A 16,862-nucleotide genomic window follows, 5' to 3' on the forward strand; every position below is an offset into this window, starting at 1 on the left:
GATACTGACCTGTCCCTTCGCCATCTCCTCCATCCCCATAGTTGCCCATCCCATGCAGGCCTGCTATGTCGCCACGTATCACTGTAACCTCAGCATGAAAGTCTCCTAACCCAGCTCGTAAAATCGGGACATCATAGCGTAAATCTGCCAAATCTCCAAACCCGGCTCGTAGCGTCGCGACATCATCTCGTAACTCTGCCATGTCTCCTCTCATCTCTGTCAGGAGTTCAAACAAATCAATCGTAGTAGCACGGTGACTTGGTGCAGGAGGTGATACTAGACGGCCCTCCTGAAAAAATAACTGTTACAAATGAACTTAACGAAAAAATTGAAACGACAATCGATAAATTATTTTTAAGTAACGTACTCTATTTCGATCGACACTGGACTCAGGCATCTAAGCCTCTCGCATAGTCGGACGTGATCTTCTCGGCCGAGGTGACATCCTTGCCAGACGTGATCTCCTCGATGGAGGTAATACTGAACGACTTTCCTGAAAAATAAATATTACAAGTGAAGCACTTAAATACAAGATCAAAGCGATATTCAACATATCATGCATAGTAACATACCCTGTCTTGATCCACTCTGGACTCAGGCATCTCACCGTCATGCGCAGTCGGAACAGACAATTCGCAAATATAAAGCTAACTCTCCTCCTCGATCGACGTTGCCAACACAGTGAGAACTTCAAGCTGACATTTTGACATTTCACAGTTAATGACTATGTATTGAGATTGTAAAAGAACATACAACATAAATCGCAAATGTATAATACGTACCTTAGGATCATCGAGGACAGTCGATAACTGTCTGGCAAGCGGCTTGTCTTGTGCTCGCCAGTGATGCATCCGAGGGCAGCGTGTCTCCCCTCTCCTCGCATACCAACTCGTCGAGATGTGAACAGTCTCGTACACCCATATCTGTAGTAATTACAATTATGATGTATAGAATTCAAGGGAAAAAGCATAGGTAATTCATTAACTTAAACATATACCTGTAGCGCCAACGGCAATCCATATACATCGTACTTCCGCTCGGGCTTATCCCCTTTAGGCATCGAAAATCCCCTCCTGAACACGCGTAATGTATCTTGAAAACATCTTCGGCCTCATGGGTAGTTGTTGAAGGCATCAATGTCATCAACAACCTCCAAATGAAAAATGTCAATCGATGTCTTATTGTGATGACACAGGAGTACGCTCTTGATGATAAGCACCAAGCCCAGCTTCAGCCCATCAGACGTCTGATCAGATCTTCTTAATGCATCTCCCGACTGCGCTAGAGTAACTGTCATCTATCCATGAAAATATTCATTCAGCAGTCTCCTATTCCTCGGAACACGGGCCCTCGCCTCTTTTTCGTCCATACATCGCAGTCCAGTGACGAGTGCAAACTCAAATATGGAGAACGTTGCTACCTTGTCCCCAAGATCAAAATGGAGGGCATCTTCGTCAACTGGCTTCAGCAACCGACAAAGCAGGGCATCGAGCAGCTGCTCATACCACTGTACATCACGCAACGAATACAATAGCCATAAGCATGATCGACGTAACATGTCCACGTGCTCGTCATTCAGCAAATCTAATACCAAAGTGAAACTGGTAAAGTTATAATTCGACGTAACTTTTTCAGGGATCTGTCTAACAGCGTCGTCCAGATGATATTTCATCCTGCAAAATTTCAAAATATTAGAACCATGTGCAAATAATGTTCGATAAACTAAAATTTTTGTTGATACGTAATTGATAAACAAAAATATTATAAAAAGAAACTAACACACCGCTACTATATGCAATAACCAACCGATAACGGAATAAATGAAATGGACGTAAATTACTATTTTTCGTATACTTAATTTGCTAATTTGATTGATATTTTAATTTCCTAATTTAATTGCTTAGTTTTATTATTGTACAAATGTTTAAATATTTATTTAAATTCTTTATGTATATTACTTATTGAATATTTAATTATTTCTTTTAATTATTTTACTAACACTTATTTTCGTTTATTTTAATATTTAATTGCTTATTTTAATTATTTTACTAACGTTTAGTTTAATTTTTTATTTTCAATTAATGTTTAAATACTTATTTTATTCTTTATGCATATTGCTTATTTGATATTTAAAAATTTATTTTAATTGCTTTGCAAAAAATGAATTTGATTGATATTTTAATTTCCAAATTTAATTGCTTACTTTAATTATTTTACAAATGTTTAAATATTTATTTAAATTCCTTATGTATATTACTTATTTAATATTTAATTATTTTACTATTACTTAACATAAAATAATTAACTAAACTAAATTAGCAAATAATAAATATTTAGATAAATAATAAAACATTTATATTTAGCATTTCAAAGAAATAATTTTAAATACATAATATACAAATAAATTAAACAATTCAAATAAATGATTAAATATTAGACAACACAATATAAGCAATTAAATGAAATAATTAACTTCAATAATTAAAGGAAATAAATAATACGTAATTAAAAAAAAATATTTATTTGACGTCCCAGCTAACGGGCGGTCGGTCAACTGGGCACCCAGTTGACTGACGGACTGGCATCCAGACGGCCCAGTTGACTGGGTCGTCTGGGCGAGTCCGGGGCGGCTAGGTGCGCCCAGCAGCCCAGCGACCGGGGGATCGTCAAAAAACTCCATTTTCGACGATCTCCACTCCATTCCCACCCCCGAATCTTACCCAAAAATCACATTTAAATCTTATACACAAGGATTTCTCAACACATGTATATAAAATCATGCTTTTTTTTTCGAAAAATTAACATAAAAACATGCTTTTTCTTGGTATCAAAAGCCTACCTTTTTCAGAGAGAAATGACCAATTGGGTCTCCTGTTTTTTCTTTTCTGTCGGTGCTTGGGTCGACGTTACTACAATAAATTTCTTCTTTCATTACTGTCCTCTCTCTCTTCTTGAAATGGTAAGGGTAAATTTTAGTTTTTCTTGGTTTTCAAGATTTTAAACATTTTGGTCTTTTTTTTTAAGTGGTCAAAGGCCTATTTGGAAAATTGTCCGAATTAACCGGCCACTGGCCACTATTTCCTCTTAAATCTACCTACAAAGTTGAGGTGGACTCCATGTACTCCTCACAATAAAATCACCACACTCAAATATCTTATAGAAATAACTAGCACTAGCAGAAATGTATCCCATTTATCCATAAATTTACATACTATGTATAGTCTCCCTTGTTTCTCACTTAATTGCAATAAGGGCTTCGAGTCTCCATCACCTTTTTTGCAAGTACAAATTATCAATGCCGAGCAATGTTGGTGGAGCTCGACCACCATCCTTGGGCTCGAAATTGATCATGGACACTTTACTCTTTCGTTAGACAAACACGTATACGTATGTACAATATCATCATTTTTTTTAAAGACTAATCGATGCCACATGCGTTGCATGATTATTGTATTTAATGTGTCTTTATTAGCGTGATGTAGAGATTTTAGTTTTCTTGGCATAATCCTAACATGCTTTTGAGGTTTGAATTAAATTTTTTGGCATGAATCTTCTCTCGCAGTTTGTAAAAATTAGATTTAAAATTGTGGGAATATAAGTAAAAGATAGTTTATAATTTTGCTATAGTAAAGATGGAATCTTAAGGTTATTTAGAAAGCAAATGATATGAAGAGATTAGACTTATAATTTCAATTTCGACAGACACCAAATGAAGGTATATATTTGGAAGTGTATGGAGATGGTTTCTTGGAAGTGGAAGAGAGAGACAGTGGACATGGTCCATAATATAAAAATGGTCAAAGAAGACAATAATTTGGACAACAAAATATTGCAGAGTACAGCAAAAGAAAAAGAAAAAGCAAAAGATCTTCCAGGCAAAAGATAAATGCCAAAAAAGAAAGAATCTTACTGTAATAAAGCCAAATGCAATTAATGTTAGTAACTATTTCACCAACCTACTTCATTTCTTCACCTCAAATTCATAACTCATTCATTTTTCATCTGCATCTTCAATTCATTCATCTCAAACGAATCTCAAACAAATTACAGTCTATTTCAAACGAATTAAGCAACAAATTCTAAGGTAAGTTTATTTTTATAAATAATGTTTATATGAATAACTTACTATTTTTAATCTGTTGGTATTTGTGAAAGAAAGGTGAAGTTTGTGGTGAAAATGAAGTTGGTGGTATGGGAAGCAAGTGGCTTTGTGCGGAGTCCCCGCTTCATGTGGGGGAATCTGCCTGCAGTGCGGGGACTCCGTGCATCTTTGTGCGAGGAATCTTCCTGCAGTGCAGGGACTCCACACCAATTTCATGTGGGGATCGGAACTCACTCTTTTTTTTTGCTTCTTTTTTTAAAGTTAAATTATAATTTTTTTTATATAAATTGGAGACAAAATCTTAGAATTAGAAAATATATATTAAATCTGATGATTGATATGCATTGATAGCAATTTTTTTTCCAGCTTACATGATATATATCATATATAAGTATATGAAATCACGAACATATGTTGGCGTGTGTTATGACATTTTTCATATATATGTTCTATTATTTGTGCAGATGTCTCTAGATTATATACTGTCACAAAACCAATGGTTTTCTGTTACTATCACTCAATACCCCAAATACCATTATGTAAAAGATTGTATAGAATTGCTTCAAGCAGATGAGCAATCACTTTTACTCTCTAGCAGTAGCAGTTTTCATGGATTTCTTTATGAATTTATGTATAGAGATGAAGAGCAACAATTCAACAGTAAACTAATACATGAATTTATAATGAGGTTTGTTGACTGTAGTAAAATGAATGAGGTGTGGGTGAGGTTGGAAGATCATTTTGCTCATTTTGGCTTGCAAGAATTTTGTCTAATCACAGGATTACCTTGTAATGAAGTATCTGTTAATCTTGATCGCAACAATTCTCGACTTAGAGATCAATATTTTGAAAGAAAAAAAAAGAATTAACATGAGAATATTTTACGATGCATTCCAATTGTGTGAAGATCCATAGGATAAATTAAAATTTGGATTGGTGATGTTAGTAGAATGTCTTTTAACACCAATGAAAAGATATATTGATTACAGAACTTTAGGCATGGTTGAGCAGCTGAATGATTTTCTGCTGTATCCTTGGGGCCGTAAGGCATACTTTGTTTTGTTGAAGTCGTTGCAACAATCACATATTGAAAGAATACAAAGAGTGCAACAGTCTGGCCAAAATGAATGTAGATATTTACTACATGGATACCCCCTTACCTTTTAGGTATTTTTTTCTTTCTAATTTATTTACTCTATATTTTTATTTTATATGTATTTAATATTGATTTTGAATTCTCTGTTATAGTTTAGGATATGCGAAGCATTTCCTCAAATTGGAGACAAATTTGGACGACGTATGTATAAGATATTACAGGCTCCAAGAATGCATAGATGGAAGCCAAAAAAATATTGAGTGAGAGAAGAGTAAAGCAATTTTTCACTACCCAAGAGGTACGATAATTTTAGATATACATTTAATTATCAATTATCTAATTATTTAATCGTGGGAGAGGAAAGTATTCTAATATTTTATTATATTTGTAGATTGAAGTATTTGCAGTGTTAGCACCACTGAAAAAGAATTGGACAGAGTTTGGTATATGACTTTATCATTACCAACTGATAACCAACATTTTATTTTAGATGGCATCGTTGGTGGAGAATTTGAGAATGCACGTTAACATATTCCACAACGTATGGATGAGCAACAAACAGGTGTTGCTGGTAGTTCAACAGCTCAGACTTCAATTGGAGTTCAGAAGCCTGGTTGTTCTTCTCTTGATTTCAACTATGTAAGAAGAGAAAAAATGGAAGAAATGTTCAGTATGTATAGGCAGCATGTAGTGTCAGATATGTCTGGCTTGTGTCATAATCTGAAGACATACATAGTTGATGAATCAAGAAGACAGGAAGCAAAAACTCTTCAAACCAGAGAGAAATGTTTGAATAACATCAGAAATGGTACGAAGATCAACACCAGGGTTCGGGCTTCCAATCTGGCATGCATTCCTATCATACTACTCAAGAAACAAAAGAACAAGATGCTTGTTATCAAGCATTTCTTGATCAACAAAAAGAAATGGTTCAACAACAACAGAAATGGCATGAAGTGCAATATCAAGGAATGCTTCAACAACAACAAAAACTACATGAAGATCAGTATCTGGGAATGCAGTCTTATATTAATAACAATTTTGCTTCCATGCAGTCTTATATGGACAACAATTGACGACAAAAACGAAAATGTGATGAATCATGATTTGGAATCAAAACTGGAAGCTATTGCTTGTTCACAGTTGCAGGATGTTCCTAGTTCTAGTAGTGGCCAGAAATCACTATATCAATAAATTCAACTGGTGAACATCTAGAAAAGAAATGAAAAATAAGAAAATAAAGTATTCAGGTAATCTGTTAGAAGACTATCTCATGAAAAGATATGCAACAATAAGAAAATGGGTGGCACGGAATTCATCCGGGTAAGAAATTTGATTGTATTTTATTAATTGTATTACATTGATTTAGTATTAATTTACACTACAATATATACATATAGTGCATATTGGAAGATTGTAGGAGGTGACAACTTATATGGAAGAGATACAATAAAAACTATAATGGATGCAATTAAAGATATCAATATTACGGTTACTGAAATTTAGAACTCTGGCTTAATTAATTTTATTTAATGCTCAACATATCTAATTTATTTATATTTATTGTATTAGCATATAGAAATGAAATTAAAGCTATTGAGAGAGTTGATCAATGAAGGTTGCAGTCTTGTTTCCAAAGAATATACAATTCTGAACTTCAAATTTGAACATGAATGTGCTACCCAATTGATGTGGCAACATAATGTAATGGCAGAATGTTTTATTCATTCTCAAAAGGATTTATTAACTGTGACTTTACAGCACTACATGAATGGTAGTTTGCCGGTGGTTGGGCGTTCATGAATAGCTTGCAACTATATATTAATTCCATGTTTATATCCAGGAAAAAATTGGTATCTCTGTCATGTTAATTTTTCGGAATGGAAAGTTCAAATATACGATTGTAGTGAGGAGTCTCATACACCAGAAGAAATCAGGGAACAAATAAAATTATTAGTTGAAATAGTCCAAATTTCATTGAATTCTAGCAATTTTTCTTCTAGGAGACCGGATTTAAGGAAGCATAGAAATAAAATGCTCAATTTGGAAATTATACCTTACCTACCTTCTGCAAATAACGAGTATGTATTTAATGCATTTAAATTGACAATATTTATTCTTTCTTGATTTATGATTTTACCCTTCCACTATTTATTTTGTCTAACAGAAAATAATTCTTTGATACAGGGCAAATTCTCTAGTATTTTTACTCAAATACATAGAATGCTTTGTTTTAAACTATCCATTAGAAACAGTTGAAGCAGACATGATGAGTATATATAGAAGAAATATTGCAGTAGACATTTGTTATAATCAATATTTTCTACATCCCCGTAGTTCCTAATTAGTTTTTGATTGTAAATGTGAAGAATTTGTAATAAATAAACAATTTGAAATTAGCTTAAAGTTATTTTTTTTGCAACTACATAAATATAAAATTTAAAAGTGAAAAATTGTGCATGAATATTTTAGCTGTTTATTTGCTTTAAATAAAGTAAATGAAAGACAAAGAATAAACCAGAATATACTTTAGAATATATACTTCATTAATGTTGACAATTCACTATAAAAGTACAAAATAAATATTCTACTGTCCATAATAAATGGATAGCAGTAAATGATGCAAGTATCATGTTATACATACATCATTTGTCAACATTATGGTTTTCAAAATAAAGCAAAATAAAGAAAAATAAAGCAGACAACAAGAAGCCATCTATTTTTTTCCCAGACAAAAAGATTTCAGTCATTCTTCACTCTGTCTTTTGCTTTGGAGCAAACGGATTTATGTCAAATATATTTGAAACTATGTTTGCATCACAAGTAGCATTTGAATTTGAAGCATCATTCGAAGATTTGAAAAGGGCTCTCTTTGCTGGAGGCGACCAATTTTTCTCAGGCGAGTTTGTATGGATACTTTTCTCAACATTTTCTTGGCTTTTTTCTCTTGGGGTATTTCTATCGTCTAAATCTATCAAATTTGTCACGGAGATGATGTCAAATCTATAATTTGAGGAATTAGGTTCAGTTTGAAATGCTTTCAAGTATAATGCTCGTGGAGTATCCTGCATTTTTTGAAGAGTAACTTCAAATTTTGTCTGTGAATCCTGTATGCCAATAATGTATATTCTATTAATATTATTGTCTAGGAACATAAATATATTTATGGACTGTCAGGATGTTTAAGTCAGGTAAAAATTCTTATAGAATTTGCTTCCTCCATCAATGATTCTGCATTTATAAACCACAATTTTCTGCCACTTCGCCAATTGCACTTGCATTAATTGAGCCTGTGACATCTGACAATTGCACATATGCTCTAGCCTTAAAATAGAATAAAAATAGATAAAACAAACATTGAAGAGAATTAGAAAAAGTATGTATACAAGTAAATTTACCAAGTCTAATAAAGGAAAATATAAAGATCAATTACTACTTCATATTATCGAGGAATAGCTTTGAGTTTGGATTCTTGCAAAAAATATAGAGATATGTTTCTCCAAAATCAACATTGGATCGTCTGTAGCAGTTGTTACAAGCTATATACCAAGATTTGTTATCAATTTTGTCTACAGTTGCTATGCCGTTTACCCAATAAAACTTCCGCTTTTCCAACAGAAATGAAGAAAAAATTAAGACATATTATAAATAACAAATAGAAATTAATTACATCTATATAACATGTAACATTACCGCCAATAGACGTCCTTGAAGATTTTGATTTGGAGTGAATTTATTTCACACGGGAGGAGAAAGTTTTTTGGCATTTCTCTCCGTGTATGGTTTCTTCAATACCAAATCATCGATTTCAATTGAAATTATTTTCACCCTAAATTAGTTCAAATAATATGAACACATTTAGAAGAATTAATATGTGCGAAATAACAAAAAAATAAACACTAAAGTTAAAACAAAAGAAATGTACCATTCTGTCATTTCTTTCACTCTTGTGAAAGGTGTATTTATAAAGAATGTGCTACGGACTTTTGTAGATGATTTCAAGCCTCTATAAGAATTTTTATAATATATATTAGTGGTGACTGTGTATAAAATATTACATGTGACTATGTGTGCGGTAATATATGTGCTTGGTTCGTAATATATGTACTTGGTAATACATACCAAAGAACGACGTAACTTTGAGATGTGTAGCAAAGATGACAGGTTTTTTCTCAACATTCTTTGCTATTACTACATATTCTCTATCTATAAAAGAGTTCCAAAGTGTAAGCACCATTGTTGTGAAATTTTTGTCCAAAAGTATGACATCTTGTACCCATGTTTGATTGCCACCTTTCGATTGAATCATTCGTTTATGTATGATATCTATTGCAACAGCGAGTATATCTAAAAATTTAAAATTAGAAATGATGTTACTTTTATATGCACCATTAAATAAGTCAAATATATTATCAAACAACAAATGTGTAACTCTTACTCAAATCAGCATCTATATTCATATATTGTTCAACTTCCTGAAAAGGCGTTAGGTGATATTTTGAAAAAACAAATTCCAAATTATCTTCTTTTAGTTCAAGAAGACGAGTTTCTCCAGATATAATTCAGTGATAAGATCCTATAGAATATTTATAGTTAGTCATATTGTTCTTCACATAGGCTTTTCAAATAGCATAAGTTTTTCCCAGGATAAGCTGATCTTCAAAAGCATTGATATTGAAATCATATAAGCTAGCTTGGATAATATTGCCCTGAAAAATGAGAAGGAATTTCATAAATGTTGGTATTATGTGTATATGTATATGTATGACATAAAAAGAGTTACCACTTATCCATACATTAATCCATATATTAATAGTACGTGTATGTGTGAAGAAGACTACCTCAATATCCATCAACACCAGATGTTGATACCTTCCATTGCCTTGTTTTGAAGGTTTTGGTGATTATTTCTATACTACAATAACTCTGACTTTCCACTTCTGAGTGTTCGAGATAAATTCTGGTATTAGTTGGTATTCTTCCATTTTCAGACTCAAACAAAGATTTTGAAGTAAAAGATTTATGGTGTGTGTGTGTGTGTGTGTGTGTGTGTGTGTGTGTGTGTGTGTGTATTATTATTTTTTTAAAGCACCTCTTGTGATCAAAACAAAAAATGACATGGTTCAATTTATAGCGATAAAGTTTGAAAAGAAAGCATGTAAGATCAAATCAACCTTACAGCTATGGGTATTGCCAAGTAAATTTCTCTTAACTATGCGAGCAAATAAAACTTTCAAACTTTTTGAGTATGGATACAAATAGTTGAGTATGGTGGAATCAAGCAATAACCAGGGTATGGTTGGTGCAATCAAACAATAATAGAATGGATATGGCAAGCAATCCGAATGACATGGTGAATTCAAGCAACAATCAGAATGGGTATGGTGAATTCAAGCAACAGTTAGAATGGGTACGGTGAATTCAAGCAATAATCGGAATGGGTATGGTGAAATCAAGCAGTATTTCAGAAGCAATATTCAAAATAGGTATGGTGAAACCAGGCAATAATCAAAATTAAATAAGATGTTAAATAACGTCACGCAATAATTTTGTCAGTAAAACTATCAATTATTAAATAAAGAAAACTATAAAATGTGAGAGGTTGATGATTGGGTTATGTAACAAAAACTCAAATGTAAAAAAATTTGAAGCTTAAGAAAGTAAAAAACAGAAATATATAATAAAAAACATATACCAACATAATAAAATTGCCGATAATTTGCTCAATATAATCTATATCATTTTCTTTAAAAAGTATATATTATGTACGTTAACCATTTATTTAGAAGTCAAAATTCAAATTAAGCAAAATAGCAACACTTTCTCGAGAGAGTTATATACGATCTTTACGCATAACCGAATGTCGAATTCCCAATATACTCAAATACGAGAGCAAACCTTCCTTTAAATTGTGATGGTCGCAGAATTAACCAAAAACATCAATACTATAGGGCAAAAAGAATGTTATATTTCAGTTAAAAACATTGCAGTAAAAAGAAAGGAAAAAATATAGTCTATGAAACTGTTGATGAGATAATTAACTACTGGATAAATATAAAAATTAAACATTATTGGCGTGGGAATATCATCAGCAAAAAAATGTTTCATAAACGTATTAGAGTCCTATTGTTATGGTTTTTTTTGTAAACTATAAATATTGGAGATTCTCTATTTAATAGTTCAAATACACATCTATCGCCAATTTATAGTTGCTTGTGTGCCAGAAAATCTGCTTAACCTACACTAAGACGGCGCATTACACCATTTCCTCTTAAATTTGCGATGATATCCCAGTAGTAAAGTAAAGAGTCGAAGATTTGAACATTTTGCATATGTCTTGGCAAATTGTGTTTTGCAAACTTTCCTGGTATAAACTGGAAAACACGGATTAGTGATTTACTAATATTAAGAATTATGTGGAATAGGTGAATACAGAATGAGTATTAAAAATAACGCCTACAATTGCTCGATGGTTGTTATGATTGAACGTTAGTTTTACTTCAAACGCAAGATTATCTAGATTTAAATCGTCGTCGTCTACTTTATAATTGGAGCCCTATGTAATCTTTACTCTAGAATAATCAAATATCCTTTTATTCAACATTGAATTTTCGTTAGATTCAAATACTACAACACAACAATTCTGTAAGTTATGATGGTCGAAAAATTCTTTTCATCCATTAGCCAAATATATTTTTCCGTCAATTCTTTCTAACTGTACTGTGACGATTATACCATCATATGCAGTTAATCGTAGTGTGTTACCTAATTCGGGTTCCCAGTAATTGATAAAAGATGTAGGAAGCATCTACAAATATTAGGGCTGAGCAAATCTCCCGAACTGAACCGACCTAACCGAACCCGAACCTAACTGAACCGAACCCGACGGTTCTTGTTAAATTAAATATTCGAACGGGTATCTGAATTGAGAACCGATGGGTACGGTTCGGTTCTCGGTTCTAGACCAAGAACCGAAGAACCGAATAAGAACCGAATCTTTCTAAATTTTTTTTATATTGAGTAAATCAAATTATTTTAATTTTAATTTTTTCTAAACAAATTAACAATTTCTAAATCCAAATTTTTGGCCTAATAATTTGTTTTATTTCTAATTTTTTAATTTTTGGCCCCATTATCCATTTTATTATTTCATTTCTTAGTCCAACAATATCCAATCTACTAAATAACTCTAGACACCTACATTAAAGTGCATAACATTGTCTCGACTCTCACACTCACTAACATTCCAAAACCTATACAATCCTTGGCCGATGCTGTGACTCCGCCGATCGAAGTTTTGACCGTAGCGATCATTTGAATAAGGTAGTCTACTGGTCTATGGCATTCCAAAACCATTGAATGTATCATTAGTTGTATTTATATAATGTTGTTATAAATGTTAAAAAATTTAATTATAGTACAGAGCCGAACGGAATCGAACGGAACCGAACGGTTCCATAATTATATTTGGACCCGACAGTTTTATTTACTCGATACCCGAAAATTTTGATTCGGTTTGGTTCTCTTTGACCCGCGCCCACCCCTAACAAATATGAAAAAAATATAAGTGGTACATTAATATTAATAAAAGATTTTAAAAAATCTGAAAAAAAAAATTATTATATAACTTACAAAATGAATGTTATGACTTAGTGAAACATTGATGATTTTAGAGAAGTTATGTGGCACATCCATTTTTGTATCTGCACTAAATTTAGAAAGAATTACATATATCATATGATTTACAACACGATTAAATATTGAAAATTAGACATTATGTAAAACTAAAAATCTATCTAAAGAGGTAAGAAAAAAGAATAGATAATACCTGAATTTTTTGAGCAAAGCTGGTGTAAGCGGTAGGTAAAAATACTTAATTTTTTTTTTGTAAGAACAAATGGAATGCGAAGATATTTAAGCTAAAGAAATGTACGTTCCTTTTTTTCAATGATTTGACCAGAAGTTCACATGTTAATTGGACAAAGTATTCCCACAGTTGTAGAAATCGACATAATATGTGGCAGTGGTCTTGGCACCTTCTTATAGGATTCTCGTGACTCTGCAAGATTTGTGATGTTTTACAAGATTTTGTGGGAAGAAAAAATGAAAGAAAGAGATAATACTTTTTGTTTCTTGTACTAATCTTTAACCAAAATAATATAAATTTTATTTAAAATTTCATGTAGCTCAAAATATTGTTGATAGTATTTAAAAAAATCAATGGAGATGGCAAATGTGTGGGCTACCCCGCATAAGTTGTGCGAGTGGTGTCACACAAATGTGCGGGCACTGCACTAATGTGCGGGCGGTGTCCCCACATGTACATTTTTTGTACGGGCACCACACAAATATGCGGTGTAGCCTCGCACATTCTCCGCGCTGCAAACGGAAAAATAGACATTTTGGCAGAGTAAGTCAATTTGAAGGCACCAAATTCACAAGTGTGAAAGTTGAAAATGGGAGTTTCTTACACTTTGTTAATACTCGAGTGTGAAAGAAAGAAAAAATTTCTTACAATTGTGTGGTTGTCCAAATTTTTTACAATTGTGCGGGGACACCCGTACATTTTCTGTGGGTTACCGCACACCCCGTACATTTGTATGTATGTATGTATGTGTGTGTGTGTATGTGTGTGTGTATATATGTTTTTTTCTTTTGTTGTTAATAATAGTTTCACAGGTTATACTAATTTTCAATTTTATGATTAGTTTTAATTAAGCATTATTGTTTTGCTAGTTGTTTATCAACATGAATTTCAACTTACCATCCTAAAACTTATTAGCTTTGATAACTAAATATAAGAAATCATGTCACTTACAAAATAAGTTTCTATAGGTTTAGATTTACATGGATGAAAATAAATCTAAATAGAAGACAAAAATAAATACAAGATTTATCAACAAAGCTTGCAACAACAATTGATGTTATCTAGCACACATAAAGCAAACCAAACACCCTGATGTATATGTCATTTCTAATCTAGACAGTTTAAACACTACATGATTTAAAAAAAGAGAATAGTTGATGCCAAAAACTTCTCAAATATCTCAATCATCATCCACTCTTTTTTTTTCTTTTAGTGCAGAAGAACTTGTGTCATTTATGTTTTCATCACAAGTTATCTTTAAATTTGAAGACTTGAAAGCTTGGTTTGCCTCAGGTAACCAATTTTTGAAGAGAGTATGTGCCAATAATTTTTTTATGCACTAACATTTCCTTGACCTTTTTCTCATAAATTTGAATGTCCATATGCTGCATAAATTAAATTGATTTAGATACTTTGAAAAAAAAAATGTTTTGAAGTAGAATGTCATGTATATTTTTGAATAACAACTTCAAAATGCTAATCACGTTAGAATTCTTACAAAAGTGATCCACTCCATTCCATTCGTCAACTTCTAGAAGTGCTACCTTCATATTCTGCAAAGGAATATTAGATAGTCCATTTCTGTAAAAAATAATTTCAGAGTCAAAAAGACAAATACTCTAAAATTAACATTCTATCATAAATATTAGCTGTTGAAATGAATTCTATGTGTACCTTCTTCTTAGGTTAGAATTGAATTTAAGCTCTTTCAGAATGGTTACTCTCATGAATCAAGTTCAAAATTTCATTATAAACAATATTTTTCTGTACAACAACCATGTGATTTATTTTTTCTAGAAGGGTTGATCAAAACTTTTATATATTTTCTTGTCCTAACTCGGGATAATGCAACATACAATTGACCATGGGAAAATACATCTTCCGAAAGATATTAGTCAATAAAATCTAGAGTTTGACCTTGAGCTTTGTTAATAGTCATTGCAAAACAAGGACGAAGTGAAAATTGAGTTCTTTTGAACGATATTGATTGTTTATCACCTTCAAGTGGAATAAATGGATTCTAGGTAAAAAACCTTGCTTTCCCTGATATTCTCCTGTTCCAATTTCAGCCAAAATCAAATTTTGTCTAAATTCACAGCAAATCGTCTTGTTCCATTACATAAACCTTCTGCAAGATTAATATTTCTAAGCAACATAACTGGACAATTTCGTTTTAGCACAAGTTCATGTGGAGGAATATCATTCGGAGTTGGACTGTTTAAAAGATCTTCATGAATAAATCATTTGCTTTTATCAATTACTTCATCAAAACTAAAATAAGTAAACTTCTCTCCTGGAATTTCTTACAGCAACATGTTGTTTACTAAATCCACATATTCATTTTTTGGAGGTTAAAATAACTCTATTTATCATAATATTTAGATCGTCTCCATATGTTTGGAAATTGGGAAACACAATGTTAATTAATTCCTTCAGTGATTTAAACCCATCTTCAAAATTGATGGTGATATCTTGAGGAAGCATAATCATCTGGCATGAATGTTCTCTCTCAATTCCATTCCCAATTTTGAGCAAATATTCAGAAAACGAAGGATCTAATTTAGCTTTCATATTTTGAATCAATGGTAGTTGTGTGAAAGAAGGCCACAAATGTGAAAAAACTAAACTTGATTTCATTATATCCTCTTTCGTTCCTATCTGTATCACTGGTAAAACTTGATGAAAATCTCCTCCACACACAATAACTTTTCAACCAAATGGTATTGGAGATTCAGTAATGTCTTTTAACATTTCATCCAAAGTTTTAAAAGCATATTTATGAACCATTGGCGTCTCATCCCATATAATTAGTTTAGAAATTAATAAAAGTTTACCAAGTGCAGATTGTTTACTCACCGAACAGCACATATCAGAACTTATTTGAAGTGGAATTTTGAATCGTGAATGTCCTGTCTGACCAGCCGGTAATAAAGACGCAGCTACACCAGATGATGCTGTTGCTAATGCAATAAGATTTCGTGATCTTACAGCAGCAAGTAACGCCTTGTATAAGTATGTTTTTCTAGTGCCACCTGGGCCATCAATAAAAACACATTCCATTCTTATCATTCAAAACACAATCCAAAATTATATCATACGCATTCTGTTGCTCTTTATTTAGACTTTTAGCATAATGTATGCCTGACTCAACATTAATATTTGTCATTTCTTCAGCAATCATGGTTTGAAAGCTATCATCATTAGTCACATTCAAATCGAAATCTACCAAGCTAAAATTAGTCACATTTTTACCATCAGTTTCCAAGAAAGAATTTATACGATGCAAAGCTCCCATCTCAGCATTCTGTTGTGATATACTGTTATGTAAATAATCTTCCATCATAAAACCCTTAAATTTATCCCATAAATTTCTTGGATTTGTAGGACAACACAGAGTTAATACATTAGCAAATAGTCGACGCAAAATATGGGCATTTGGTAAACAACTGCTTCAGTTAAACAAGTCTCGAAATAGTTATTTCTACTAAGAAGATCATATAAAACCGCTACCTCACGATAAGTAGATAAAATGACACCAATGACAGTTCTTAAATCTTCAAAGATTTTGGCCCTTTAATATGATTTGGTAAAACTCTCAAAAAATATTGTTCACCCTCGGATGGATTAGCAGCGAGTATTCTACCAATAACATCTTTCTTTTTTCTAAGAGTCCAAATTCACATGGATACATTCCAGACAAAATATGTGGGGAATTCTTTGTATATAAGAGTTTTTGCCTTTTCATCTGAAATATTCTTCTTAAAGAATTCAGTTAACATTGTTCGATGAATAAACTC

At 32.2% G+C, this 16,862-nt stretch overlaps 1 protein-coding gene across 1 annotated transcript; it reads left to right on the forward strand.

Moving 5' to 3' along the window:
* The first annotated feature begins 4,492 nt into the window (after positions 1 to 4,492).
* On the forward strand, positions 4,493 to 6,513 carry LOC111391906. The gene is made up of 3 exons (XM_023017186.1): positions 4,493 to 5,269; positions 5,351 to 5,496; positions 5,590 to 6,513. Exon 3 carries the CDS (start codon positions 5,742 to 5,744, stop codon positions 6,390 to 6,392), a length of 651 nt encoding a protein of 216 aa, XP_022872954.1. The 5' UTR covers positions 4,493 to 5,269; positions 5,351 to 5,496; positions 5,590 to 5,741; the 3' UTR covers positions 6,393 to 6,513.
* The last annotated feature ends 10,349 nt before the right edge of the window (positions 6,514 to 16,862 follow it).

The sequence above is a fragment of the Olea europaea genome, unplaced genomic scaffold (genome assembly GCF_002742605.1).
Source record: "Olea europaea var. sylvestris unplaced genomic scaffold, O_europaea_v1 scaffold856, whole genome shotgun sequence".
Taxonomy (NCBI): domain Eukaryota; kingdom Viridiplantae; phylum Streptophyta; class Magnoliopsida; order Lamiales; family Oleaceae; genus Olea; species Olea europaea.

Bases quoted from the DNA above. Each gene is read 5' to 3' on its own strand.
- LOC111391906 (XM_023017186.1), top strand. From the start codon at position 5,742: ATGGATGAGCAACAAACAGGTGTTGCTGGTAGTTCAACAGCTCAGACT.